Source organism: Aspergillus candidus (genome assembly GCF_002847045.1).
Source record: "Aspergillus candidus strain CBS 102.13 unplaced genomic scaffold BDW47scaffold_22, whole genome shotgun sequence".
NCBI lineage: Eukaryota > Fungi > Ascomycota > Eurotiomycetes > Eurotiales > Aspergillaceae > Aspergillus > Aspergillus candidus.
This window is the reverse complement of record NW_020194027.1, coordinates 286,628-313,366: the sequence shown is the minus strand read 5'-3', so window position 1 is coordinate 313,366 and position 26,739 is coordinate 286,628. Positions and strand designations below refer to the sequence as shown.

The window sequence follows — 26,739 nt, the reverse complement described above, 5'->3', positions numbered from 1 at the left end:
GCAACACATCTTCGATATGCATCCAGCACATCACATAATTATTGCTCATTGTTAAAAAACAAGACCACTAGACTCCAGTGCCATCGAAGGAAGAGGGTGTATAGTGTACATCAAAGGATCAAGACCGACAACAGCAGAACTGGGCAAAATAAAGAATCCTAATAACTACCGTGCCACATGGGGAGTATCATTCATTGCCTGAGGAACCTAACTATCTGGTGCTCTATTGTTTACTCGTCGATGATGGGAATCCGGCCAAAAACAACCAATCACAGCATGTTAGCTCAGGGGAAGAGCGCCGGGCTCATAACCCGGAGGACCCTGGATCGAAACCAGGACATGCTATTCTTTTTTTTCTCTTTTTGTTATGATTATTTTTGGTACTACTATATACTACTCCTAGGTTTAATCAAAGAATATTTACGAAGTCTCAATTAATATAGTTTCTCTACCACATTATACGTTGGACGACAGACAAGGGGCTATTTGGTATACCAACCCCGTTGATCGGCTTGGCGGTTGTGGTATCCAGCTAGGGCGAGGGATCGGGGGCAAGAAGCTGCATTAATCCTCATAGTAAAGTCGGTACCAGTGACGTCGTTAGGCTAATCACGAAACATGTCGTTTCCGCCCCGGCTCCAAGGTATTCCGTCGGCTCAAACCGCCATTGCCATCTGCTCCACGTAGCATGGCGTCGCCTTTCTTGCCCAGCACGACTTCTAGCGCCTGGATCAGCGCATTCGCGTCGTATTTCATGCCCACGGCGACCTCGGCCCCATCGGCCCCGGGGACGGTAATTTTGCGGCCGTAGAGCCGGAGTGTCTCGATGCCCATCGCCGTGAGTTGGTCCCGGTCGACGCGTGGGGTACCGGGGCCGTCTAGGTGCAGGATATGGGTGACGTATGAGTTGTAAGGAAGTAACGAGGATGTCGATGACAATGGTGGGTGGCGGCCGCGGCTTTCCTCGCCCGCACAGGTGATCGCGTGGACGAAGTCAGCAGCCGAGAAAGGAACCGATGGGGGCCCTGTTTCGCGGTCGAGTGAGCCGTTTAGGATGAGAATCTTGTGGCGGGCGGGACTCGAGGCGATCGCTTTCCCGACACCTCGAAGAACCAGCGACGGAATGAGCGACGTGTATAGCGAGCCGATGCTGTAGATGATGGCCTGGGAATCGTTCAGAGCTTCCAGGACTCGCGGATTGGCCGGTGGTCGGATCTCCTGGCCGTACGGGTTAATGTACCAGATGCGAGTGATACGCGCGGGCAGGTCCTCATTCTTGGATTTGCTGAATCGGATGTTCTTGTGGCGCAGGGTTGGGAGAGACCCCGGAGGATGGTCTTCGCCTTCATCGTAGGGAAGGACGTCAGTGTCGTCCGGTGCTGGTGTGACCGCTTTCGAGGTGGGGAAGACGGGAGGCGTCTCTGGATCGTCGATGTCCTCCCCTCCATCAGCAAGGAGGAGACTGGGACGGCGAGAACCGGGGCATGGTTGTAAGGCAGTGGCCTCGCTCGGATGGGAGATGCTGTTTTGGCCGACGATCACAGTGCCGTTGGAGAGGGAGGCGGAGATGTGGTGAGAGAAGTTGGAATTGATGGCTGGAATGACGCGTACCACGTCCGATGGAACGCCGCAGATGCTGCCCAGGAGATAGATGGCGCTCTCAAAACTGCCACTGAAGAGGCGCGCGCCGGTCAGGAAGAGGTTTCCAACGCTAGCCGAGGTGAAGTCGAACGTGGAGGTGGGCGGACGGGCTCGTTTGAGGATCTCTAGGTTCAAAAGGTTGAGGAACGAGCGGATGAGTTCCTTTTTGGCGGGCATGATGATTTTCCAAAGGTCAGACGTGCCGTCCACGATAGAATGCCATTCCGCATGAGCGGCGGCTGCGTCCGCTGGTAGGCGATGGTTGAATAGTGTTTTCATGGCAGCCCGTTCTGAATTGGGCGGCGAGGGGGGAATCAGGCGGACGAGCCGGCCTAGATTGGCATCAGTGAGGTCGCAGAAGGCAATGAGGGACTGGTGACATATGATTTGCACGTACTCCTCACATCACCAATTCCTGGACCCCCAAAAACGCGAATTAGCTCGGAGGAGGAGCCACCATTGTCACTGATCGGGATGATATAGCTCAAAGGACATTGCTTGCTCTCGCGGACGGCGTTGAAGACATCCACCAGATTATTGGCAGCACTTCCCCCCGAGAAGACCGCGATCCCTCTATTAGGTGGAGATGAGGTTGGATTGGACATTGTGGCGGATAATTTAATTTCATCAATGAGACAGTGATTGCTACGGTTGTTGTGTCTGTTACTGATAGCCCTTATAGAGATACATTAACAAGCCACGGAAGCATCACTTCTGCTCCTGTTGGAGAGTGTCAGCCAGTAATTCACCAGGGGATGGTTTAACGTTAGTTTCTACATCAAGATACGGCTCTTACCTGACATCCAAGATAATGTGGGTCACTGCATGATGCGACCCTGACAGAGAGATCGTCAAACAGAGAGTCGAAGGAAGGGATGGAGAAAGTGAAACAAGGAAGAGAGACGAGAAGAGGAAATCCGGTTTCATCTAGAAAATTACAATACCGTTATTTAACATCCGAGTCCTATTTACTACGGCCGCCAACTGACAAATACCTGGTAATACCACCTCGAAATCGCATAGTGAGTATATCGCGATTGGATTGTGGGATGTCAAAGTCCAAAAATCAAGATACATTCATAACGCGTCTATATTTGCAGTAGTGTGTAAGAGAGGATATCACGCATATGCGGCCCAGCCTGTCGCATTCCGTTTCATCAGCTTAAGTTACGCAAGGAAGAGGTTGGATATACATACCGCAATAGAGAACAGCGAGATTCTTCTCGTCGGTGGCCTGTTGGATAAGTTCGTTGACCGTGGCCGTTACACTCAATGTCTTGCTCAGTTTCTTTGCCACGACTGTCAGCGCGCGATCGGCCTCGCTGGGTTCGTTGGCTGAGCGCTGATCTACCGCCCCAGGGAGTAAGGGAGGCCCGTCACCAGCCGCCTGAGCGTCTTGCATTTTCTTGATTCGCAGGGGAGATACAGTCCAGCTGTAAAGCGGGTCATATCTCAGCACGTCAAGGATGGTCATGATACTATAGGACTCCTGTCGAAGCGCCTCCAGCGTAAACTCGCAGCATCGCCGAAACACTCCTTCGGTTCTCGTAATGCCCATTCCATCGACCAGATCACGCGTCAGACGGAACGGTACGACTTCCGGTACAGGTAGCACTCGGCCTTGCTCAAACGCCACGCCCAGATCAATATGAACAACCTCGCCGGTTCGTTCATCAAGCAGGATGTTATGACCGTGTCGATCTCCAAGGCCCAGGACATGGCCCAGTATTGAGATCGCCGCTGTGCTTCGCGTGTACGAAAGTCTCTTGCCAAACCAGTCGTCTGGGTTGTTGAACTTCTCCATGAAGAAGTACTTCATCACGGGATGGAAATGCTCCGTCACTTGGCGGTATGTCCGCACACGTTGTTCAAACGATCGTGTCTGGACATCAGCGATGTGCTTTCGGCAAGAATTGGGTTTCATATCTTTCGGGAAGTATTTTTGGTGCGCTGGTATCAGATAATCATGCAGTGGGATCGTATGGGGGACGAATTCGATGATGCCCGCGTTAGATGTGAGAGGGAGCACCTTATAAGTACGGATGCCCAGGCTCCGTTGGCGAGTGGCCTGGTGATCCTTGAGAAGACTGCTAACTTGCTCAAATACTTGTTCCATTATCGCGTCTTGCCGCAAGTCGTCGTTACCTCCCTTGAACTATGACAGAGTTAGTATTAATCCCAATTTAGGGTGGGTACAGAAGTCTAACCAGCTGCTTGTAGCGGATCCCATTACTCGCGACAGCCGTGACTATCTTTGGTGCGCTGACACCCGATGCTACTGTAAACTCAGGATGATACCGGACGAGCTTAGGCACACCGCTATAGTCACAATCAGCGCGGATATCAATATTCATGGTCGGCGGAGGCAGTCTTTGGGTCGCGGCGTCTTGCTCGAGGCGCTGGCCTGTCCCCAGTTTTCTCAAAGCCAACCTCGCGCCACTCTTCATTTTTTCATCGGGCCTATCGATGGCGAATCGAACGTAATTGATATTAGAGTTGTGCACAGCAACCCAAGTCGGCCCTATGCGTTTGTCGTTCTTCAAGTATTCAACCAGTTTGCCTGCTGCTCGGTTGCGTGACAAGGCGGAATGGTCCTTGCCGCCCTTGGACTTGCTGCTCGCGAATATCTGGTACATGCCGTGGAACGGATGCTCTACGCAGATCCTAAAGATCAGAGTAGAAAGCATCTTCTGGAAATCATCTGAGACGTCCAGCAAGCGGGATGTCAGTTGGCTCATAAGGGGCGCGAACTTGCGACTCGGGACTTGGTTGATGTACTTTGACACCGCCGCATTCGCGATCCCATTGTCAGAATTGTCCAGCCATATTGCAAGAAACCGGAGTGTATCGTTGTTGTGGGCCTCGCTCTCTTGAAGACAGAGAATATAATTTTCGAGACACTGCTGTAGAAAAGCTTCTCGGCTCCGTCGCAACCGCTGGTATTCTCGATCGTCAAGATCGAACCACTGTTTGGTTTTGATGCGATGGAATTTGAGCACCTCCCTTTCCTTTCCTTCAGCATTCTTCAACATCTCTTCCAGGGCTTGGATCTCTTTTTCTTTTCGGTTTCGAAGTTGTTCGACCCGCTTGAAATCTTCCAATCCATCGGGATTTTGCAACTGCTGGTCGCAAAACATCGCAAATCCGTGGTAGACACGCCCGGCCTCCTCGCCTCCAGATGCACGATTCCTCAACTCCTTGACGGCACTTGAGAGATACTCTTGGATAATGTACTCCGGCTTTTCTAGTCGCGCCTCTGCGACATGCGTTCCCTTGAAGCTGTTAGCGTTTGTCTAATATTCTTAGAGAAAGAGGTTGTACCAGTGTCACAAGAAGCTCAGCACGACTGATGGGAATCGCTTGTTTGTGTAGATCATTCTGGTTCTTAAGCTGTTGGAGCATCTGAATTGATGCTGTCATCTCGCCTTGGTCCCACAGAACGTTGGCCAGGTCAAATTTGACAGCTCCCTCGACATTAACCCCCTGCAACATACACTGTTGAGATAATTTGGACAGACAGACGGCTGATTTCAGCGAGGCCTGCGGAATTCCATGACTCCTTGTAACTGCAAGAGACTGGCGAATGACTTTCACTTCCAGCAGCTGCGCATCGCGATCGCCGATATCGATGGCGGATTTGAGGTACGCCTTTTGCTTAATTGACGAAAACAGAGCCTCCTGGCAATTCAATATCTCGCAAACCTCATTTTCACTATTCATGTTAGTATTTTGTTGAAATAGCTTTCACTTGCGTGACTTTGCCTACCTCGCTGTTTTTAGCCAGGAATTCCTAGCCGAGATCTTTTCCCACTCGGCATAGACCTCTCCAGCCGAGCGAACACTCAAGACGTCGTTGATCTCTGTCATTACACCCAGAACTCGCATAGCGGTCCGTAAAGTCAAAGCGGATCGGCTAGAGCTCGTCAATAAGTCCAGGGTCGACAAGAGGCTCTCGTCTACCGAGGCGGACACTTCAGGTAAAGTTCCGGAGGTATTTAGAGCCTGGAACGCCCTAAACACGGTAGCAGACGATGATGGATCCAAGGATGATACAGGTATATCCCACTTCCGCAAGCTTGTTGCAGCCTGCAACATGGTTTCAAATCCAGAGGACACGTCTTGCGTGCCTCCGGGTGTGGAGAACACAGAGTTAGCAAGCCCTTGAAGATTGGTGGAATTGAGAGCCTTGAGAACACCATGGGTGTTCGCACTTCCCGACATCTGTATATCGCTATCATACTGCGCACTTTGGAATAGGAGGTTCTTGAAGCCAGAGCTTTCGTGTTCAAGCCTCTCCATGACGGAGGATAGCGAGGAGTTATGTTCAACGCCATAGAAAAGATCTGGATCATCTATGTTTTTGAATATCCCGTGTAGCATGTCCGGAGGAGCCTCGTATTTGGCTACAGATGATCGACGGGATCCAGTAATCGCACGAGAAGCTTGGATTTCGAGGAAAAGCAATGCTGTCTTTGGCAAGCGACATCGATTAGCAGCCGCTGAAGCCTCCGCAAAATCTATGTCGAGCCACTCGTCTCGCTCCCTTATAGTTGCCTCATCTGGTCTTGGCTGGTCTCGGAGGTAAAGAATGCAATTGATGACAAGCCGAGCGTGGGGTATGGTTCTATCATTCACCTCGCGCAGACCTTGTTTGAAGATCTCAGAGATTATTTCCCTAATATTCACATCGCCCTGGAGGCCAGACAGAAGCACATCATGCATGATATAAGGCAACGCATGGACGGCAAATTCAGGGACGGTATCCAACAGCCTGTCGAGTGGGCCGATTACAGGATCCCGTTGAGCTGCCTTGGACAAGAACAGCCCGATGTTGCGAGCCCACTGCGGGTGAGGGATGGTTGGATCCCAGCCAACCGCAACTTCCTTTTTCCGCTGTTGAACGGTGGAAGTAGTTATTGATGGGCACTGGTAAGGGCTCCACGTAAGCGCCTTGATCAGCAAACCAGGTATAACTTCTCCACAGCTTTCATGCTCTGGGAACCGCCCAAGATTGCTGACAATAGACTGCAAGGTTCGTTCGACAAGACCGACCTCCAAGTTACTGCTTCTTTGTAGCATATCACAGAGAACCTGGAGAATACTGGCTTTTGAATTATGCAAGATGTCTGCCGCCGTCAAATAGGGCTGTGTGAATAAGGCAGGGTCCTGCTCTCTTAGCAAATCGTCGCTGATTTTACCGGTAACAGAAAACGCGCGACCCATTGCTCTAGCTGCCCACAATCGATACTCATTGCCAGATTCGAGTTTCTGAAGAGTTTGATAGGCAGCAATAGCTTTAGAAACGGTGCCCTCATCCTCGCCAATTCGATCATGTCGAAATCCAAGTGCTCCTTTGGAATCGGAGCAAAGAAGTGATATTACATGATCAGCAATCGGACTACTCAATAGGCTCTTCTTCGAAGTGCGTTCAGTCAATAGTTCAAGAAGCAGGTGACGTTCGCTTGAGTCGCTCGAAGTTTGGTCTTCGGAGTGCAATCGCTGAGAAAATTGTACCACACGTCGAAATGTATCACCAACTTCGGTGCTCATGTCGGGGGGATTGTAATCGTTCAAATAATCCTCAAACCACAGCAAAAACGACCGTATCTTGGAACATATTGTATCCCACTGGATTTCCTGCATTGGTTCAACTGGTGAAGAGGTTGCAAAGGCCTTCAAGGAAACCAAAGTTGATACCGCTATCCCTGCCATGGAATCAGGGTTATCCCACAAATAGGGCCTGCCTGCCTCCAGTAGGTACCAAAGAATCCCCAAAGCATCCTCAGAGCAGTGAACATCGGTAAGGTAAGGTCGGATTGCGTGAATCACCACTTCAAAGGGATAATCGCTCAGCATGACAGAGCCAGCCATGCAGACCAGGATGCGAATTTTCCGAATGACCGAACATGCATGTAGAGAACCTAGAGCTGGGTGGATTGACTCCAACAATATTCGACAGACATAAGAGGCGAGTGCGGGGGTCCATATAGTCTCGAGTTCGTAGCCGCTGCGTCTGCAGAGAAAGTCAAGCTCATCAACAAGATAGCGAGCTCGAAATGATGGCTGTTGGTTTACAGGAAGAATAGCCTTCGAGGAACTCTTATTCATAACGTTTTTCATGACCTTAAGCGCACCCTGGAAGTTGCTTCGTTTCGAAAATGCTTTTTCAATCTGCTCGTGCTGATCAATTGACACAAAGAATGCAGCAATCATCCGAGGGAAGTTTTGGTCGATAAGTTCGAGGAATCTATCGGTCCCGAGTAGTACCTTCAGCCTGTTCTCGACGCCTCTTGGCTGAGAGCCTTGCCCAGGAGGTGTGGAGATGTCCCATGCTATACTGTATGCCTCTGCCTTGTAGAAAGAATCCGCCAGTAGCTCGACAAATGGTTTCCCCATACATCTTGATATCTCATTGGCTTCTTCATCCTGGGCGCGCATCATGATTTGGCCGACTATCTCATCTTGAACATCGCTCAGCATGTCTTCAATGCTGGAGTAGCCGAATGTACTGTAAGGCAGTTCCGTAATCGACTGTTTTTCGCTCCACGTGTAGAGCACTTGAGAATAAAATAATCGAAACAATTCCTTCGCATTTTGAAGACCAAGCGCCTTTGCGACATCGTGCAGGCATCTTTCTGCGTAGAGAAGCGAACCCGGTGCTTGAGCTGGGGTTTCAAACATATGGTAAATGCTCCTTCGAAGTAATGTATGCCATCTAGAAGCTAGCTGTGCCAAGATAAACAGACGGAGAGCGATTCCTTCAATCCAATCAGTATCCCGTGGAAGGCTTTCTAGGACGTCGTCAAATATGGCGTCGTGGTCTGTAAGTGGGAACCGGTTGAACAGCTGAGGAACTATATTTCCTGCGCTGAATTGCACCGGTATGTCGCCATCCTGGAGTATGGTGAAAAGGCTTGTGCGTGGCGATGGACTCGACTGGCCGCTTGTGTAATGGGGATCGAATCTGAGGATGCTTGCTAGAAGTTCAGCAAATGCAGTCAGGACTGGCGAAGAGGCCCTTCCCTTTGCTAGTAGTACATCGGTGAACCAACTATACAGATCCGAGGCAGAATCACGAAGATGGGTATCACTCCCACTAGCCCATGACTTGACGAAACAGTGCATCATACCAATGCAAAGCAGATGCGATGTCTCGCATCGCTCCGTCTCGTATGACTGGAGACATTTTTCACCGAGATCCTCTAGCAGCCTAAGTAACAAAGAATAATCCATCCCAGAGCATGCTTGGTATACACGAGGTAACAAATCCCAAGAAGACAGAAAATCGGCTTCATCAAGGTCTGTCAGGTAGTCGACCAAGTCTTCATTGGTTGATTCCGTCGATGCATATACTTTCAGGAACACGGATAATCGGATAGTCATGCAGCGCTGAAATGTGGCAAAATCGTAAAACAGAGGGACTGCTTCTCTGTTCATATTGATGATGGACGTCGTCTCTGCCAATGGGTTCCCGGAGGTTGACAGAGGATCATCCAAATCCATGGCCTCTCCTTGACGAGAGAAACAATCTTTTTGGTTTTGCCGCTGGTCTTCGAGGACGCCGGCGAATGGAGGCAAGAGTTTGCAGAGGGCTTTGGGGATTGTGCTCTGCGAATCTGAGACCAAGCAGTCTGGGCCAAGGATTGAAGAGAATAGCATTAAGCAAGCCTGAACATATTCGGGTTCCCGAGAACGTATAAATGAGCATATGCTCTCCCACAGTCCTTGAACCTTTTTTTGCAATCCTTCAACCCTCGGGATGGATTTCTGCGGCAGAGATTCGGTGTAGAGTGCAATGACTATACAGGAAGACGCAAGTATCTGCACGATATCCACCGTTACATGGTGCAATTTCCCTTCAGTGACCGATTGCCACATCTGTAAGAATAAGTCGGACTTGACTTGCAACAAATCCAAAATGACATTTTCGTTTGGCTCTTGTCGTGTATAAGGGCCCAAAGAAACCGTTTCTGCTGCTGAGTCCCACAGGTCGATATGATTTACCACCCCTCCCACGTCAAATATGTAATTGATGAGTTGCTTATTCCTATAGCAGAAATGCCATCCTCGAGAAATAAGGCCGACCGGACAATCGACAGGAGAACTTGGCAGATCAAAGGGCCTATTAGTGCAAGCCAACAGCAGACTCAGGAGATCCAAGGGACGTGCAAATGTAGCAAGCTGGGCGGTTTGCATTCGGTCAGTCATGGTCCCTATACTATGGTTAGTAAGATGTAACATATGTCCGTGGCAGCCGGCATCAGGCAGACAAACCAATGACCCAAACCTCTCGTAGCCATGCACAGACTTGCTTAGAAGCACCTGCGATCGAAGCTGGGTTCATCTGCGCTGTCATCTGAGTTATCGTCACCCAAAGTGCCAAGGAAGAATCTGACATAGTCGAGGGACTGTTCAAATTAACAGAAGATAACATCAAACTCGTTGTTTCTGCAATGGCAGAGTACTCTAGAAGACCGTGTCGAAGGATATAGTTCATGAGGTTACAAGCAGCTCTGGAAGTAGACTGAGAGGCTGAGGCACGAGACGTAAGATCCCAAACCTGCTGCCAGCATGTCTTCGAGAAAGACGAACGCGCCTCCGGACTACATGCAAAGCTATTTTCAGAGTACTTCATCAGCCTGTATCTTGCAGGTAAGTGAGAAGAGGCCTACCTTGTGATTGAAACCATCGTCCAGGAAGATATGGCAGCATTTTCATCCAGTATACAGGGTATTAACCGTTGAAAGAGTGGTTCTATTGTGTCCGTGTCCGAGAGGTGCCGGGAGAGGAAGGCAATCAACTGTAATGCGCAAATCCTTCTTCCTCCAGATGCTGTGGTGGAGTCACGGACAATATCATCCATCGTCGATGTGATACGCTGTTTTTTTCTTGACATTTCATCTGGAATGCGAGGATGCGATAACTTCGCAGACAGCTCTTCCGACAGCTCCAACAAATTCGCCATTGCCCATATTAGAGTCCAGTTATGTTCCGATTTGGGACTTTCCATGCGGGGATGCATTGGGAGCCTATCCTCACGCACAGTCGTCTGTCGGCAGAAAATCAAGTCGTCGATCTGGAGTATATCCTTTTCCAATCGTCTGGTGTACTCTGAAAGTAGGGTATCTAGAAGACCCTTTATCAAGCGCCCCAGCGACTCTGATGGTTCTTTTCGGGTTGCATCGGTCAAGACGATCACACAAAGCATCGTCGTGACGAGCAATTCATCTTTCAGAGCAGGAAACTTAGTTGTCCACATCTGCCTGACGGTTGGAACCATATCCATCAGAAATGTCCGAGAAAACTCGGATTGGTCAAACAGAATTTTCATGATGATAGTATTGATGCAACTAAACGCAGTCTGGTGTTCATTTCCGCCAATCGTGGACGACTCCACGAACTCAGCCAGCCCATGAAGAATCCGTTTGGCGGAAGCTTGGATAGGTGCGCAGTGGTTTGCAATCAGCGACTGAATACATACCACGGCTGCCCCAGAGGCCCTCCTGTCACCCTGTGTCTTCTCCCTGACTGTTAGTGCGGGCGTCCTCCTCGACGGTGCCGGACTGGCACCGGGAGTCCCCACATACTCGTCCAAAGTAGAGAGACGATCACGACGAGTGCTTGACTGGCTCTCCTCACCTTCTTCGCCATGAAGCACCCTGAGACAGAAGTTCATCAGTTTCTCCCACTCGCTGGTTCCTAGGTGTTCAACATGCGGGCGGTGTTGTAGGAGGTTGGACAGGCATTTCGTATAATCCACGCTCAAAAGCTCCCAGAGGCCGTTCCGCGGAACCAGAAGGAGCTTCGAGATGTGATCAACAATAGCGCGAATTGACTTCGTACGCAAATTACGTAGGAGCACATCAACCGCCGTTCGAAGGACAGAGGCACATCCAGCTAAACGAGGCCCTGCTTTCGAGTTCGCCTTATCAAACAACGCTTTTTCTGCGGATATGTACCGAAAGATAGATTCAAATAATTTATGACAGGCCTTGTCATTTAACGAGGTCCTAATGTCGTACGCAGGCATTAATATTCATCGCCATTCCCAGCAACCAGATGTACACATACAACTTGGAACTCTGTCTGTTCTGCTGCAGGATATGCTTGAGATCTGGAAACACATTAATCTAGAGCCACATAAAACTAATCATCAAAGGAGGCCGCATGAGACCTCACGAATGAGACGTACCAGCCAAGCCATCTGCGCGCTCTTTCTGCTTCTCCGATGTGAGCAGGCTGAGCGCTCTATCTAGAGTGATTTCGCCCATTATGGTGGGTCCCCGCGGTGCGAGGTGAGAGAAGGCGTAATTTCTCGAATCAACCCGTTAATCCATGCTGGAGTATTTCAAGACTTTTTTTCCAATCTCATCATCGTTCAACAACCCACGGAGCGTGACGATAGATCACAAGTCGCATTGTTGTTGGGTCCAGCTCCGTGGTTGGTGCACGTCGGCAAGCTAAGCAGCTCCTCCGCCCGCCTTTCAAACTAGGCGGAGTTTTGATTGTCGTTTCTCCGACCTTTTTTGGTTGTCCGCCCAAACAGCTTCTTTTTCCTTGTACCTTTCCCTCTTTCAACCCCACCCACTTCCTACAAAATCCAAACCAACGCTGAGGATGGAGGAAAGGGATAGTTTGGTCGGCCTTCGGGGCCTGTACCAGGACCTTTCTGCTGTTTCCGACCCCTCGTTTGTCCACATTGAGCGCCTTCGGAGTGAATTGGAGATCCACATCCAGGATTTCCGAAAACTCCTTGACAAGCCGACGAAAAGCAACTCGAGCCGCCAGATCGTTCTTGCAGGTGAGTTCCTATCAAGTGCCCTGGGTTGGGTTTAGGGATAGAATGCGCAACCTCTGCGGGAAACTATACGTGCTAATGTTTGCCTCGTCGCAATCCAGGAAACATTTCGGTGAACGATAGCGAGTACTCGATCAACGAGGAGTTTCAACAAGGGGCGTTACAGTTGGCAGACGCGCTGGATATCGATGAATTACACGCGGCAGTGTTGTTTTTTTTCGCCCAGGAAGATGCCCAGGTGCTGGACAGACCCCCTCTTATTGCCGCGATTATGCGATTCCACGAGCGACGCCTCTTCCTCCTCGAATGCCTACGCCTCATCCTCCAAGAATCGTTCGAGGTGGAACGGGAGATGACACAGGTGCTGATGCAGGAGATGGTGGCTTTTGTCCTCGAAATCAAAAATGCTCCGCTCCGGAATGCGTCGCTGTTCACTCGGAAATGCATGCAGTCGATGGAGGATATTGAAAAATGGCTCTCGCTCCTGGGTGAACAGATTCAGAAGGCTTCCATTGTCGGACAGTCGGAGGATGTGGATGTTATGGAAGCCATTGAATACCAACGCACCAGCTTACAGCAACAACATGAGTCTCTGGGCGCAACTGTGTGCTACTTGTTCAAAGGGCCTTACACCAGCCCGGAAGATCTCCGGCTACTGTTGAACCGCCTCAGGAAACTGGAACGTTTCGATGCATTGCTTGTGCACTATGTTCCGTCGGTCATCTCTTCTTTCGTCCAACATGGGTCACCCGAAAATTCGGCATCATACAAGGAGGCTAGAAGCCTAAACACAGCCATAGTTTCGACGAAAGATGGCCAGACGTGGGCCCTCTCGACTTTCCACTCGGCAGTGATTGCTCTTTGGCTTGCAGTTTACAGTGGGTGGGATATCGACGGCCCATCTTCGCCCGTCCAGGGCGTAGACCTGGAAAAAGAGGCCGAAGACCGTACAAAGACTTTCATGACGGCGCTCGACGATGGCGGATTAGATTTTATGCTCGCCATATGTGCGGGTGTGAACAGTGAGGAATGGGCTGATCCAGCTCGCAGCGAACTAGTGTCCCTGCTGCTGAAGGAGAGCGCATCGGCCGTGCTTGAGACAGACCCCTGTGCTGGGTATTTGAAGAATCTTCTCATGGAGAATTTCGAGGTCTTTGCAGAATCCTGCATTGCGAACATGCCAGATGCCGTTCGAATGTTGAAGTTTGAGGAGGATTTGCAGAGACTGGACCATCTCACGGCACTTAGAGACGGCCTGACTTCCAATCCTCACCGCGGGCTTGTAGAAGCTCGGACGCATCTGGAGTCCTTTCTTATGGTCATGGCCTTTTCCTTCGAGCAGCGACCAGATGCGGCCCAGGAGTTTTGGGCTGACCCGGATGGGAATCTCTATGGCTTTCTCCAGTGGGCTTCGAAGAGACAAACTGTCCCCCGGGTGAGCGCTTTCTGCGAGTTGCTGTGTTCTATATCCAACGGGGAGGAGAACTCGTCGGCAGCACACAGATTCCTACTCGAGGAGGACAAGTTTATGGCTGGGAAATTCAAGCGCACCGCCTCGATGAACTGGTCGCAGATGTTTGCCGAGCTTCAACTTTACGCGACCAGAGTCACCGAGAAACACCCGACGTCCCAGGGAGTCCATCTAGCGAGGAAGTCGGATGCAGCCGATATGAGTGAACCTGAGAGCCCGGTAATGCTGACCTGTTACCTTCGCTTGATGGGACATTTGTGTAGGCAGAGCTTGGCCGTGAGGAACTGGATGCTTCAACACCCCGACGTCAACATCGTTAACACTCTTCTTGCGCTGTGCAGCGGGCCGATTCCTACTCATTTGCGAGCCACAGTGTTCTCCACTCTCGCCGCTTTCATGACTGACAGGACATATCACAATGGCAATGAGATGTGGCTTGCTATTGACCACTGGATCTCGGGTGTTTCGACTAGTGCCTCGGGACTTGGAAAGGTCCCAATAGTCTCAAACCCGCTCGTATGGCACGAACAGCAAGCGTTCCAAAAGATCGGTGAGAGCTTTGACCAAGCCAACGCCTTTGTGACTCTACTTTGCTCGCTTGTCTCGCCGACACCCGATTTGGTCGAATTCCATATGTCATTGCCCTTCCCTGAGTCTCTCGGTGCTTCTTATCGAATGCCTGGCATAGAGCCCTACGTCGACTTCATCATGGGCCAAGCACTGTCGAGGAAGGTTCCGGATCTCACTGAGCGTCAAACCAGGTTGCTAACTTACAATTGTTTGGAGTTTGTCGCGACCTGTCTCCGGTCATTCAACGAAAACATCGTAACTGTCCTCAGCCAGCCGACAATCTCGGTCGATACCGTTCTGAAGACATCGTCATTGTTAGCATACATCCGTCTGCATCCCTTTGCACGAGTAGCTGAATGGCTGTTCAATGAAGATGTCATCAAGACCATCTTTGCCACGGCCCACCAAGATACTGCCGAGGTCGCGAGAGCGTCTGGTGATTCGGTATTGGTCCTCTCTTTGGTCAGAAGTCTCGAGGTCATGGACTTGATCATCGATCTTCAATCCACGTATTTCAACATCGTGCGGCCATTGATCAAGTCGCAAGCCGGCGGAAACCGTGTCAATGTGGCCAACTCCGCGCTTTCTGCCTTCGAGGACAGCATCCTAAACCACCTGAGTATCATCCCAGCGTTATGCCTTTACTGCAGCACCGCACACGAGCCGCTCATAGTCATGTCCATGGGTCTTCTGGAAAAGCTGTCAAGTTCCACGAAGTTAAATAAGGTGTCATCTCCGGAATTGTCTAGGTGGCGCCCGTCAAACAAAATTGTTGAGGTACTTGGTACGGAGGTAGATGTCGACAGTGTGGCACGGCCACTCGTGTCCCAAATGCAGCCAGAGGAGAGGGAACTCGAGTCCGGCCCGTTGGCCTCTGGATATCTGATCAGAAAGAGCTTACTGGCACTTCTGAATAGCTGCTTGGGGACGATAACAGATCGGCCAACGGTCGCTCATATTCTACTCGGTTTCAGCAGCATCGGAAATATTCTTGATGTCCCCTCCAAGGGTCTTTTTGCCGACGGGGTGTCCTTGTTGCACGCTGTAATCGGCTTTCTTCGGACCTACCCAGATCAAGTGGATGGGAGCGTCCTCTCTTGGATGGTGCATATCAGACGCATGGCCGCAGAAGTTTTGAAACATCTCTGGTCTTCCAAAATTTCGGCCTACTTCACTCTCTCTGCGATGCGAGCTAGCCAGTTCCTCCCTATTGTTTTGGGCAACCAACCCATAATCGGGCCGAGCACTCTGTGGAATGGCCTACCCATTCTTGCAGACGAGTTCTGGGTCTCCGACGCCACAGTTGCTCTCGCGGAGTTTCTCCTGTTCAGGAGCTACTTGTATGAGTACGCGGCGACTGAAATCCGTTCGTCCGCTAAACTGACTTCGCCAACCCTTCGAGAAGAGATCACCTCGGTTCTGCTTGGAACCTCTACCTTAGAGACCGGCGAGCTGATTCCCAACCCCACCGTTTTCGACCTCTTTGATTTTGCCGACTTGGACACTGGGTATCAGTTGGCACCCCCGCAATTGATGCTGCTGGACAACCTGGGGATTGACGTGTGTGCGAGGCCAGAAGCGGGTGGCTCACTTGTTCTTCACAACGTCGCTGAGGTTGAAGAGTTAATACAAGTCCGAAAGGAGGAATTGCTGATGAACGGACAGTTCCGGCCTCAGGATGAAGAGCAGTTTCTGGCTGAAGCAGAAAGCTTGACGGTGTTCGTACAGTCAACTAACCAGTCCAAGACAATCAACCACAATCGCTATCTGGCTCTTCGGTCGTGGACAGAGCTCGTTACGACCATGCTCACTTGTTCGGGGATTGAAGGTGGTCAGAAACTGACATTCATATTACACTCCATCCAACTAGTCCTCCCTAAGCTCGAGGTTGCTATCGAGGATGGTCTCCCTGAGGCTGTCGAACTGGCGCGACTGGCGGAGACTCTAGTTAGCAAACTAGACTCGGCCATCCCCCAAGTGAATTCCACCCGGCGAAGCGGAGACATTGTCGACGAGAAGCTCTACCAGTTGTTCCAGGCCTGTGTCCGGGGCATCACCATGGCCACCGGCGATATCAACCTTCGAGAGACGTTCTACAACATCTGTTCGCACTATGTCATGCGAATCATCTCCCCTGACACCGCTCGCGACAGTATGAGACGTCACAGTCAGCAGGTCATCAAGGCCGGGGGCGCCAATCTGGTTGAAGCCATCTGCGACGATGCATATGCTGGCCAGGAAACGTGCCGCGTGTCGGCTCTCTTGCTCCTCAACCTGTTGGCTGCTCTAGATAGAGAAACCGATCCGATCCTGGTCGAGCTCATCTCCGAGTCCAACTATCTAAGCCTTTTCTTGGACGCGATCCGGACTTTGCCCGTTGATCTTCGGAGTGCCCAAGCCAGTGGTAAGCCACCCCCAGTGTCTGGTTCACACGCTCCCAACGTCGCTGACCTATGCTTTCAGACACCCCTCTCCTGTTGTCTTTCTACGAATCTCTGTTGTCTTTATTTCAGCAACTCTGTCAGACGAAGAACGGCGCGATCCACGTTCTGAAAGCCGGTCTTTTCGAGGCCGTACGAGAGTCGCAACTTTTTGCCGCTGACCCGGATCTCGGCATCGGTGAGTATCAACGCTTCCAGCCCAAAATCAACCCACACTGACTCTCCCAGATATCGACAACCCTGATTCGCTTCGCAAATACTATGACCTTCTCGCAGCCGTTCTCCGAGTGATTGTATCGGCGGTGTTTTCTCGAGGGATACAGAACGAGCACATGGCGGAGCAGACGCGGGGTTTCCTCGCCGAGAACCGACACAGCATGGTCGGTGTCTTCAAGCGGTTTGCGAAAATCGGCGGTGCAGGAGCTGCAGATCATCACAGCACGCTTGGTGACTTGACCAAATCGTACATGACTCTCGTTGCTGTCACGGATTTCCTAGAGGTGAGCTTTTCTGCGTGGCCGGGTCTATTGTCGTTCTGTGTACTAACTCTCGTCTAGCATGAGGAAAACGAAGTGAAACAACCCACCAGGTCTAATTTGTTCTCCTGAGTCAGGTCATGGAAGGTTCAGTGGAATGCAGCTGGGAGTAACGGATGTATTTACGGCAATAGCATATAAGCAACAGCTTTTTTTCCCTCCTTTCTTTTCTTTTCTGTTGATTACAAAAACACGAGTAGTTGCCTGATCAATGAATGGAATGACCATGGTCCCTAAATCAAGTATCCGTACACATTATCGATTGTTTTACAGTAGACATGAGATGGTGAGACTCATGGATGACTCTGGTCGGACGTATTATCTTATCTCCGCTCAGCCGCTGCGGAGAAGACCCAACTTCCCTGCTAGCACCACATCTTCCCGACTTCCAATCGATCCCCTCACTCTGCTCCGATCCATTAACTCGCCATTCCGACCTGCCGTCCATTCCTACTTGAAATATCGATCCATCACCACTGCAAGCTACAGAATCGAGGCCGCTCCTCGGGGTCTCTTGCCATGATCCTCTAAACCACGAATAAATCCAGGATCCTTCCAACACTGGACGCTCCTTGCCTCTCTCTACTATCCTCATCTCGGACAGGACCGGGTATAGATGCAGCAGAACTCAAGAGGCGCCACCGAGCAGAGGAGCGGTAAGCGCAAGTCGATTGGCAAGAGGAAGCTTTCTGATCAGGAGGCGGCTACACAGCAACCTCAGCACCAGCAGGCGACCATCTCGGAGCTCCTCTCCAGGAACCACACACCCCAAGGCAAAGGACAACAGCAATCCCAGGACCTATCTCCAACGAGTAAACGCATGCGATTCTCGCCATCGCCGTCTGTCAATCCTTCCGCTTCCGATAATATGTACAATCTGTCGAACGCGGACTCCAAGCCCGGTGGGCCGCCCTTCGGGCAGAGCGGCGCGGGCGGAAAGGCTCGCTCGCTCAACGCCGCATCGCGACAAAGCAACTTTACCCCTCATACGGGAGCCAAGAAGCTTGTTGTCAAGAACCTCCGGACGGGACCGCGGCTCAACCAAGATTCATACTTTGATAAGGTGTGGGGTCAGCTGGATGATGCGTTGACGGCGGTTTTCGACGGCGGCAAGCCCGCGACGTCGCTGGAAGAACTGTACAAGGGGGCTGAAAACATCTGTCGTCAGGGACGGGCTGCGGTCTTGGCTCAACGACTGCAAGACAGGTGCCGGGAACATGTGTCTGGGAAGCTGCGCGAGTCGTTGGTGGCCAAGGCCGGAGGGGGTACAAGTGTCGACGCACTGCGGGCGGTGGTTGAGTCGTGGGCAGCATGGCAATCGAAATTGGTATGATGAAAAAGCCATTCTTAATTTTCTTGAGATTGACCAATGTCTACAGGTTACCGTGCGCTGGATCTTCTACTACCTCGATCAATCGTTCCTCCTCCACTCGAAAGAGCATCCGGTCATCCGCGAGATGGGTTTGCTCCAATTCCGTCAACATATATTCTCGGATCCGATGTTGAAACCCAAGATTCTACAGGGAGCCTGCGACCTTGTGGAGGCCGACCGTGGAGATGGGCAGAATGTGCTGGCGGATTCTACTTTACTTCGAAACTCCATCGAGCTCTTCCACGGTCTCGATGTCTACGTCGCGGATTTCGAGCCCCTTCTCGTCTCCGAGTCGAGCCAGTATTTTACTTGGTGGGCTCAACGGGAAGCAACCGGGCACCTCGCGGCCTTTGCAGAAAACAGCCACCGCCTCATTGAGCGCGAGGTGAATCGATGTGAATTATTCTCCCTCAACCGCAGCACGAAACAACAGCTCTCGGAGCTCCTGGATCAGACCTTGGTAGCGCAGCAGGAGTCTGTGCTGCTCAATAAGAATGATATCCTGGGGCTTTTACGGTCGGGGAACAAGGTCGCCTTGGAGAAGCTCTACTCGCTTCTGCAACGGCGGGAGCTCGGTGTAAAGCTGAAGCCCGCATTCACCGCCTACATTATTGAAGAAGGGTCCGGCATCGTATTTGATGACACGAAAGAGGCGGAGATGGTGACTCGACTGTTGGATTTCAAACAGCAGCTTGACGAGATCTGGATTAATTCCTTCCACCGCCACGAGGAATTGGGCCATTCCCTCCGCGAAGCCTTCGAGACGTTCATCAACAAGGGGAAGAAGTCGGAAGCCACGGGAGGGACCGACAACCCCAAGACCGGGGAGATGATTGCGAAATACGTGGACCGACTACTCAAAGGTGGGTGGAAGCTGGCGCCCGTGCGGGAGGCCGACGGTGTGTCTCTGGCGGACGAAGACGCCGAGATCGATCGTCAATTGGATCAAGTATTGGATCTGTTCCGGTTTGTGCATGGCAAGGCAGTGTTCGAGGCATTCTACAAGAATGATCTCGCTCGTCGACTCCTCATGGGCCGGAGTGCCAGCGATGACGCGGAGAAAAGCATGCTGGCGAGACTCAAGACGGGTATGTTTCAGCTCTATTTGATGACCACTCACGTATGATGAATCCTAATCCTTGAATAGAATGCGGGTCTAGCTTTACGCACAACTTGGAGTCCATGTTCAAGGACATGGAGGTCGCTCGAGACGAGATGTCCGCTTACAGCTCGATTCAGCGAGAACGGCTACACCGGCTCCCGGTGGATCTGAATGTCAGCGTCCTTTCCGCATCGGCATGGCCGACCTACCCGGACGTGCAGGTTCGAATACCGCCGGAGATTGCCACGGCGGTGGGCGACTTTGAGAAGTTCTACAACACCAAGTACAACGGGCGGAAGCTCAACTGGAAGCACCAGCTGGCGCACTGTCAAATCCGGGCTCGATTCCCCAAGGGGACCAAGGAGCTGGTGGTCAGTTCGTTCCAGGCGGTGGTGCTGCTGCTGTTTAATGACGTGCCGGAGAATGGGACGCTCAATTACGCTCAGATCCAGGAAGCGACTATGTTGTGTGAGTATCATCCTTCTTCCTTTTCTTTTTTTATCAATTTTGTATCAAATTTTGTATCAATATTGTTATCCTGTACCGACTAACATGTGTTACAGCGGATCAAGAATTAAAGCGGACCCTCCAGTCGCTGGCATGTGCCAAGTATCGGGTGCTCAGCAAGAAGCCGAAAGGCCGAGAGGTGAACGCGACGGACGAATTCTCGTACAACCCGGGGTTCTCCGACGCGAAGATGCGGATCAAGATCAACCAGGTGCAACTGAAGGAGACGAAGGAGGAGAACAAGACGACCCACGAGCGGGTGGCGGCGGACCGGCACTACGAGACGCAGGCGGCGATAGTCCGGATCATGAAGAGTCGCAAGCTGATCACACACGCGGAGTTAGTGGCCGAGGTGATCAAAGCGACCCGAAGTCGCGGGGTGTTGGAGCCGGCGGATATCAAGAAGAATATTGAGAAGTACGTCATTTTCTTTTTTATTATTGTTCTTTTTTTTTTATCCGATTGCTCCGATTGCCCCTCCTCTGTTTATCCCCACAGTGACGAATTAACTAACCAACCCCGGTCTCACAGGTTAATTGAGAAGGACTATATGGAGCGCGAAGAGGGGAATCGGTATCAGTACGTAGCTTAATGATGATCTTGAGGACACGGCCATACATTCTTTCACACACATCTTCCTCTCGTAGTTATGATAGCATATCTTTCTCGTACTTAACAAAACATCTTCTCTCGAATCACAATACAGATAGTGTCATGATCTTCCAGAAGTGTCTCCGTTAGAAAAGAGGGACGAGAAAGCGGAGTGAACAAGAGTGGGCAAAAGGGGGGTCCCTAGTCCCTAGATTGGAGAAAGAGGGTGATCAACATGGAGCAGCAGAGCCGAACCGAAGCAACCATCACGGTTATCGTGAGTTCTACTGGTGAACTGTATGCATTGCTACCTATATACCCATGTTGGCTGTTGTATGGGTAGTCAGCTACTCGTTAGAGAGCTGGACATCTACAGCCAAGAAAGGAATCTAATCTCTATGTTACTTTTATTCACAATGTACATAGTAGGGACACAATTCCCTTCTGTATACCCAGAGAAGACAGACAGACAGACAGAGTATGAGGTGACTCAGTCTATGAACCTCGGCTCAACACTCAGCCCAGTTCTACCTACCTAGTATAGTATAGTATAGTAAACTACCCCAGTCCATCACCTCCGTGATCGGCACCCGATACAGGGGGCCCTATGGGAAGACCCGGGTTCATAACAACTAAGTAAGTAACTAACAACTGTAATTACCAGCTAGTTAGCTATGGGGTAGATAATAGATAGCTAATGGGATGATTTGATTGCGATTGCGTATTCGGTAGTACATCAAATAGAGTAACTATGTATGGAGTGGAATTGTGTCCAGCTGATGCCGCAACCAGTTTTTTTTCCTTCCTGCCCCACTGGAAGATATTATTTGTGACTGGTCTTGTTGGTAGAAGTCTCAGTAAGCTACAGAGGAATGTTGGAGCTCCGCGGGGGGAACTCGCCCGAGAGGGGTGTCTATCGGCAGAGAAATTAATAGTATTTAAAAATGAAAAAGAAGAGAAATGGAAGAGAGAGAGAAGCACAAAAGAAAAAAGTCAGGCAAACCTTCTGGATGAGAACGAGAGAAAGGCTGCATCGGGTTAAGACTGTCCCCATCCAGACCGAATTGACTTAATAATGCAACGGTCTAGGCTTGATTATTCTATTTTTTTTTATTCCCTGGTGGAGAAAGGATGCTGTTCACGTGGAGGGTTTATTTTTTTATCCTATTTTATGATTGCTTTTTTTGTGTTTTATCCTGATTACTCTGTTGCTTAATATTCTTTATTTTATTTTATTTTATTTTTTCTGTTATTCTTCCCAGGACGATCATTCGGCTGTTGACTCTCCCTCCAATTCTCTTTCTACCTAGACATTGGAGCGTAGCGTAGTCAATTGATTCCCTTTCAATCCTAGGATGATCCCTCAATCATTACTCCTACCTCCTCACCGAGGAACTGTCCTGCGTACGTACGTGATGCACGAGTTCAGTTGGGATGGTTGCAAAGTGGAACTCGACCGAGATCTGACAAGCGGTCCTCCCTTTTTCACGGTTTTTTTTTAAGGTCTCATGATCGCAATCCTGATGCTGGGGCTGGACCCACCGATGCGTGCCTGCGGTTGACTCCTGGATTCGTGTCGATCCATCCTGGATGGCAACTAGGCTTGCATCCTGCCTGGGATTATTCGTACCTAGGTAATCCTGCATGTAGGTACCGCTACCTGCTACTGGGTAGGGTAGCTAGTAACTAGACGTGTCCTGCTCCGTGTTTGTCCGGATGATCTTGGGGTGGAATCTTCATGTGTGTGAGCCTAACTGTAGTCTGTAGTCTGTAGTTTGTAGTCTGTAGTCCGTATGTAGTATGTACTCTGTACTCTGCAGGTATGGAGTACTGCCTGACTACCGGAGAGCTCAAGTTAATACCTGACAGATATATCATATGCAGGTATGCCGACCCAGCCAGAAAACAGACCGATATCTGGGTAGTTGGGGACCTGGATTCGTCACTCCGCATTATACTAATAATAAAAATAATAGAATAAGACGGTGGTAGATAGTAAGATCGGACGTATGGTTATACGGCCGAGTAGCTGGGTTCAGCGGGAATGGATGAATTCGGAAGGTTACCAGTACTCCGACATACTGTACTTATACTTTCTTTGTACTTTGTCCTCCACACCCAGACGGGAATCAGAATAAGCATCGAAGTTTCTATCAATTGCTTTGAACCAGGATACTGCGGAATTCCCCCTTCTGGCAACCCGTTATGATGATATCGACTCGATGACTACTCCGTACTCCGTAATTCACTATACTAGACCATCCTAATCTAACCCATTCAGTTTGGTTGGTACTTTCGGTCGGATTATTCATTTATTTTAAGAATCCAGAAAGACTTAGTCGGGTGGGTCCTTTTGATCATTTGATCATGGATCATTCCCAGGGAACCCTTTCCCAGTGGATCCCTCTCCATACAGAAATCATGGATAATGGGTGATGTATGATGTCGCATGTATGATTCAACTGCTTTCCTTTCTCCATTCTTGCCTATCTGGGAATCCTGATGGGTCATCACGATGTCCTTGTTCATGTGAACTGAAAAAAAAAAAAATGATGAAAATCATTTTAATAAAATAAAATGATTAGAATAAAATAGAAATGTTGGTTCCGGGCAACTTGACACGCACGTCTATTGTCTGCTCCACGTCGTCGCCGTATTTATCTTCCTGGTTCCCTCATCCTCCTCCTGAGCTTCCGGTCAATTGATCTCTCTATCTATATCTATACCTATATCTACTTTTCTCTCTCTCTATCTCTCTCTCTCCCTCTCCCTCAATCCAATTCCCCTCCCATTCCCTACAGATCTTCTATAACGTCCCAGTGACGACAATCTTGTTATCCTCCCACCTATAAGGTATGCGCATCCTACTACCTAGCCATGTTCCCCAGCAAATGGCATCCCCTCATCATGTCCCCCCGGCGCATGAGAGCCTCCGGATTGACTCTAACCAGATCCCAAGAAACACCAACGTCTCCACCTCTCTACCCCCTCACCCTCCCCGCTTCTGCTGGTCAGCAAACCGATCGTGTTCACGGCACTAAACTATTGGAGACATCCCGGACTTCCTGGTTCAGTTCTTGCGCGCCAACCCCTGCGACGGAAACCAATTTCGCCCAGAATCCGTCTCGTTTAGAGTCATCACTGCCACTGTCCTCCGCCTATAAAGACGCGCTCGACCGCTGGCCTCGAGAAGGGAAAGAAAGAAAAAAAAAAAAATCAGGTTCCCTGACATCCTATACTCCTCTCCGGATTCTCTATATCTGGTTATCCTCCCGGTTTTCCCCACCGTTCTAAATCGGATCGTTTTCGACCTCACCCGCCCATCCCCGATCCTACGATCATTTCCTTTTCAATCTCACAATGCAGAGTAAGTGGCACTAGATCTTCCCTGGGGCTCTTCCCTTTCCTTCTCTTTCCTTTTCGTTCCCCCCCCCCCCCCCCCCCCCCCCCCCCTCGAGCGGGTAGTCTCTCCCGAGAGTCGTGCCCGCGGGATAATCTTACCCCGCAAAACCCAAACCCCAGACGATTTGCATTAACGCACACGCTAACGTCGCGCTCCAGCCAAACACTTCTTTACCGACCCGGACCATCTGGTTCGCACTGCCCTGCATTCTCTCACCCTGACAAATCCCTCTCTGGCTTTTGACCCCGACAACAAGATCATCTTCCGTCGCCCCGATTCCGTCAAGAAGTCCAAGGTTGCCATTGTCTCCGGCGGTGGCTCCGGTCACGAGCCGGCGTTTGCCGGCTATGTCGGTCACGGGTTGCTTGATGCGTCCGTCGCGGGCACCATCTTCGCCTCGCCGTCTGCTGAGCAGATTCGCAAGGGCGCCATGGACTGCGTGAACAACGAGAAGGGCGTGCTGATCATTCCCATGAACTACACGGGTGACGTGCTCAACTTTGGCATGGCCACCGAGAAGTCCCGCGCCGCGGGCATCAAGACCGAATTCTTCGCCATCAACGACGACGCTGGTGTCGGCAAGAAGAAGGGTGGAAAGGTTGGTCGTCGTGGCATTGGTGGCGGCATCCTGGTCCTGAAGATCGTTGGCGCCCTGGCGGAGGCTGGGTAAGTCCACTTCCTCTTTTCGCCGAAATCGGTCAAGCGGAAACTAATCGCCTTATAGTGCATCCCTGGAGGAAGTCTACGCCACCGCGCAGTTGGCCAACGACAACCTCGCTTCGGTGGGTGCATCCCTGGAGCATGTTCACATTCCGGGTCGCCCTGTGACCGCCGCGGAGGATTCGATCCCTCACGGCCAAGTCGAGGTCGGCATGGGCATCCACAATGAGCCGGGATCCCATCGCGTCAAGGCCTCGCTTCCCGAGCTGGTCAAGACCATGCTGTTCCAGATCCTCGACCACAACGATCCTGACCGTGCCTTCATCACGCACCGGCCCGAGGACAAGTTCGTCCTCCTGATCAACAACCTGGGCGGCTTGAGCGCGCTCGAACTGTCGGGTATCACCGACGAGGTCTACCGCCAACTCGGCCAGGACCACAGCATCAAGCCATCTCGCGTCATCCAGGGCACCTTCCTGACCAGCTTGAACGGCATGGGCTTCAGCGTCTCCCTCCTCAAGGTCGCCGACACGGGTCTCGGAGCGGGCAAGTCGTTCATCGAGCTCCTAGACGCTCCCGCCGAAGCCGTCGGCTGGACCGCTCCCATCAAGTCGTCCACCTGGGAACAACACTCTAGCGACGCTCCCGTGCAGCTCAAGCGGACGAAGCCGGCCCACGAGGTGCCCAGCAACCTCAAGCGTACGTTGTCCCCACGACCCTCGTTGATTCGTCAAAAAGAAATAAAGAACACCGCTAACATGCCGATCAGTGGACCCCGCCGTGCTCCGGAAAGTTCTGGGCTCCGGCCTCCGTCGCGTCATCGCCGCCGAGCCGCTCGTCACCCGCTACGATACCATCGTTGGCGACGGCGACTGCGGCGTCGGCCTCAAGCGCGGCGCGGAAGCCATCCTCGCCCTCCTCGAGAACCCCTCCTCGGGCCTCACCGACGACGTCGTCAACGCCGTCAACCGCATCGTAACAGTCGTCGAAAACACCATGGACGGCACCTCGGGCGCCGTCTACGCCATCTTCCTCAACGCGCTGGCCCACGGCCTCCGCAATCAAGACCCGGGCTCTTCCACCCCGGCCACGACCGAAGTGTGGGCCAACGCCCTCGACCACTCATGCAAGGCCCTCGCAAACTACACCCCCGCACAGCCCGGCGACCGCACCATGATCGACGCCCTCTACCCCTTCTGCAACAAACTCCAGACCGTCAAGGACGTCCACATGGCCGCGCAAGCCGCCCAGAAGGGCTCCGACGACACCAAGGCCATGAAGGCCAGCTTGGGCCGTAGTGTCTATGTTGGCGGTGAGGATGAGTGGGTGGGCAAGATTCCCGACCCTGGCGCGCATGGTCTGGCTGAGTTCTTGACTGGTCTTGCGGAGGCTCTTTAATGGGCTTGAATCCTTTGGGGGTTTTTTTCTTGGGAGGTGCTCATCTTGGTACATACTACATCTCTTAATATAATTTTATGATGTTGATGACTAGTGGTTGGTTTAATGAAATTATTTATCATCTATTTGTTTTACTGTTCGACTTCGTAGTATTAGTACGCGATTCTAAGGTAAATGTAGGTGGTAGGTGGGTGGATAGGTCTGCCCAACCCGGTTGTTGAAAAAGTACGTACCTAGTAACTAGGATAG

At 51.2% G+C, this 26,739-nt stretch overlaps 4 protein-coding genes and 1 non-coding gene across 5 annotated transcripts; 3 read left to right on the top strand and 2 right to left on the bottom strand.

The window, feature by feature from the left end:
* Positions 1-273: 273 nt before the first annotated feature.
* On the top strand, positions 274-345 carry BDW47DRAFT_t83. The gene has a single exon. It is a non-coding gene; the product is annotated as a tRNA-Met (tRNA).
* Positions 346-439: 94 nt separating this feature from the next.
* BDW47DRAFT_105829 (gluconeogenesis factor YvcK family protein) lies at positions 440-2,568 on the bottom strand. Its single transcript, XM_024812648.1, has 3 exons — positions 2,438-2,568; positions 2,039-2,361; positions 440-1,973 (listed from the first exon to the last, which is right to left on the bottom strand). Exons 2-3 carry the CDS (start codon positions 2,244-2,246, stop codon positions 610-612), a joined length of 1,572 nt encoding a protein of 523 aa, XP_024672106.1. The 5' UTR covers positions 2,247-2,361; positions 2,438-2,568; the 3' UTR covers positions 440-609.
* A 132-nt stretch (positions 2,569-2,700) lies between these two features.
* Positions 2,701-12,046, bottom strand: atmA (DNA-binding protein kinase TEL1). The gene is made up of 9 exons (XM_024818730.1): positions 11,834-12,046; positions 11,713-11,755; positions 10,314-11,651; positions 9,916-10,256; positions 5,408-9,854; positions 4,963-5,353; positions 3,849-4,913; positions 2,839-3,796; positions 2,701-2,780 (listed from the first exon to the last, which is right to left on the bottom strand). Exons 1-9 carry the CDS (start codon positions 11,910-11,912, stop codon positions 2,761-2,763), a joined length of 8,682 nt encoding a protein of 2,893 aa, XP_024672105.1. The 5' UTR covers positions 11,913-12,046; the 3' UTR covers positions 2,701-2,760.
* Positions 12,047-12,258: 212 nt separating this feature from the next.
* Positions 12,259-21,030, top strand: BDW47DRAFT_117592 (cullin-4B; the record flags this gene model as incomplete). The annotated part of the gene is made up of 9 exons (XM_024815103.1): positions 12,259-12,442; positions 12,541-16,884; positions 16,944-17,099; positions 17,150-17,421; positions 18,083-18,784; positions 18,837-19,917; positions 19,977-20,399; positions 20,495-20,855; positions 20,970-21,030. 9 exons carry the CDS (start codon positions 12,259-12,261, stop codon positions 21,028-21,030), a joined length of 7,584 nt encoding a protein of 2,527 aa, XP_024672104.1.
* Positions 21,031-23,642: 2,612 nt separating this feature from the next.
* BDW47DRAFT_105820 (putative dihydroxyacetone kinase (DakA)) lies at positions 23,643-26,615 on the top strand. The gene is made up of 5 exons (XM_024812647.1): positions 23,643-23,882; positions 23,981-24,396; positions 24,591-25,098; positions 25,157-25,791; positions 25,862-26,615. Exons 2-5 carry the CDS (start codon positions 24,390-24,392, stop codon positions 26,488-26,490), a joined length of 1,779 nt encoding a protein of 592 aa, XP_024672103.1. The 5' UTR covers positions 23,643-23,882; positions 23,981-24,389; the 3' UTR covers positions 26,491-26,615.
* Positions 26,616-26,739: the final 124 nt, after the last annotated feature.

Bases quoted from the DNA above. Each gene is read 5' to 3' on its own strand.
- BDW47DRAFT_105829 (XM_024812648.1), bottom strand. From the start codon at position 2,246: ATGTCCAATCCAACCTCATCTCCACCTAATAGAGGGATCGCGGTCTTC. The intron at 1,974-2,038 runs GTACGTGCAAAT...ATGCCAATCTAG, and splicing joins AGGAATTGGTGATGTGAGGA to GCCGGCTCGTCCGCCTGATT.
- atmA (XM_024818730.1), bottom strand. From the start codon at position 11,912: ATGGGCGAAATCACTCTAGATAGAGCGCTCAGCCTGCTCACATCGGAG. The intron at 10,257-10,313 runs GTAGGCCTCTTC...CTCTGAAAATAG, and splicing joins ACGATGGTTTCAATCACAAG to CTTTGCATGTAGTCCGGAGG. The intron at 5,354-5,407 runs GTAGGCAAAGTC...TAACATGAATAG, and splicing joins TCCTGGCTAAAAACAGCGAG to TGAAAATGAGGTTTGCGAGA.
- BDW47DRAFT_105820 (XM_024812647.1), top strand. The intron at 25,099-25,156 runs GTAAGTCCACTT...ATCGCCTTATAG, and splicing joins GGCGCCCTGGCGGAGGCTGG to TGCATCCCTGGAGGAAGTCT. The intron at 25,792-25,861 runs GTACGTTGTCCC...CATGCCGATCAG, and splicing joins GGTGCCCAGCAACCTCAAGC to TGGACCCCGCCGTGCTCCGG.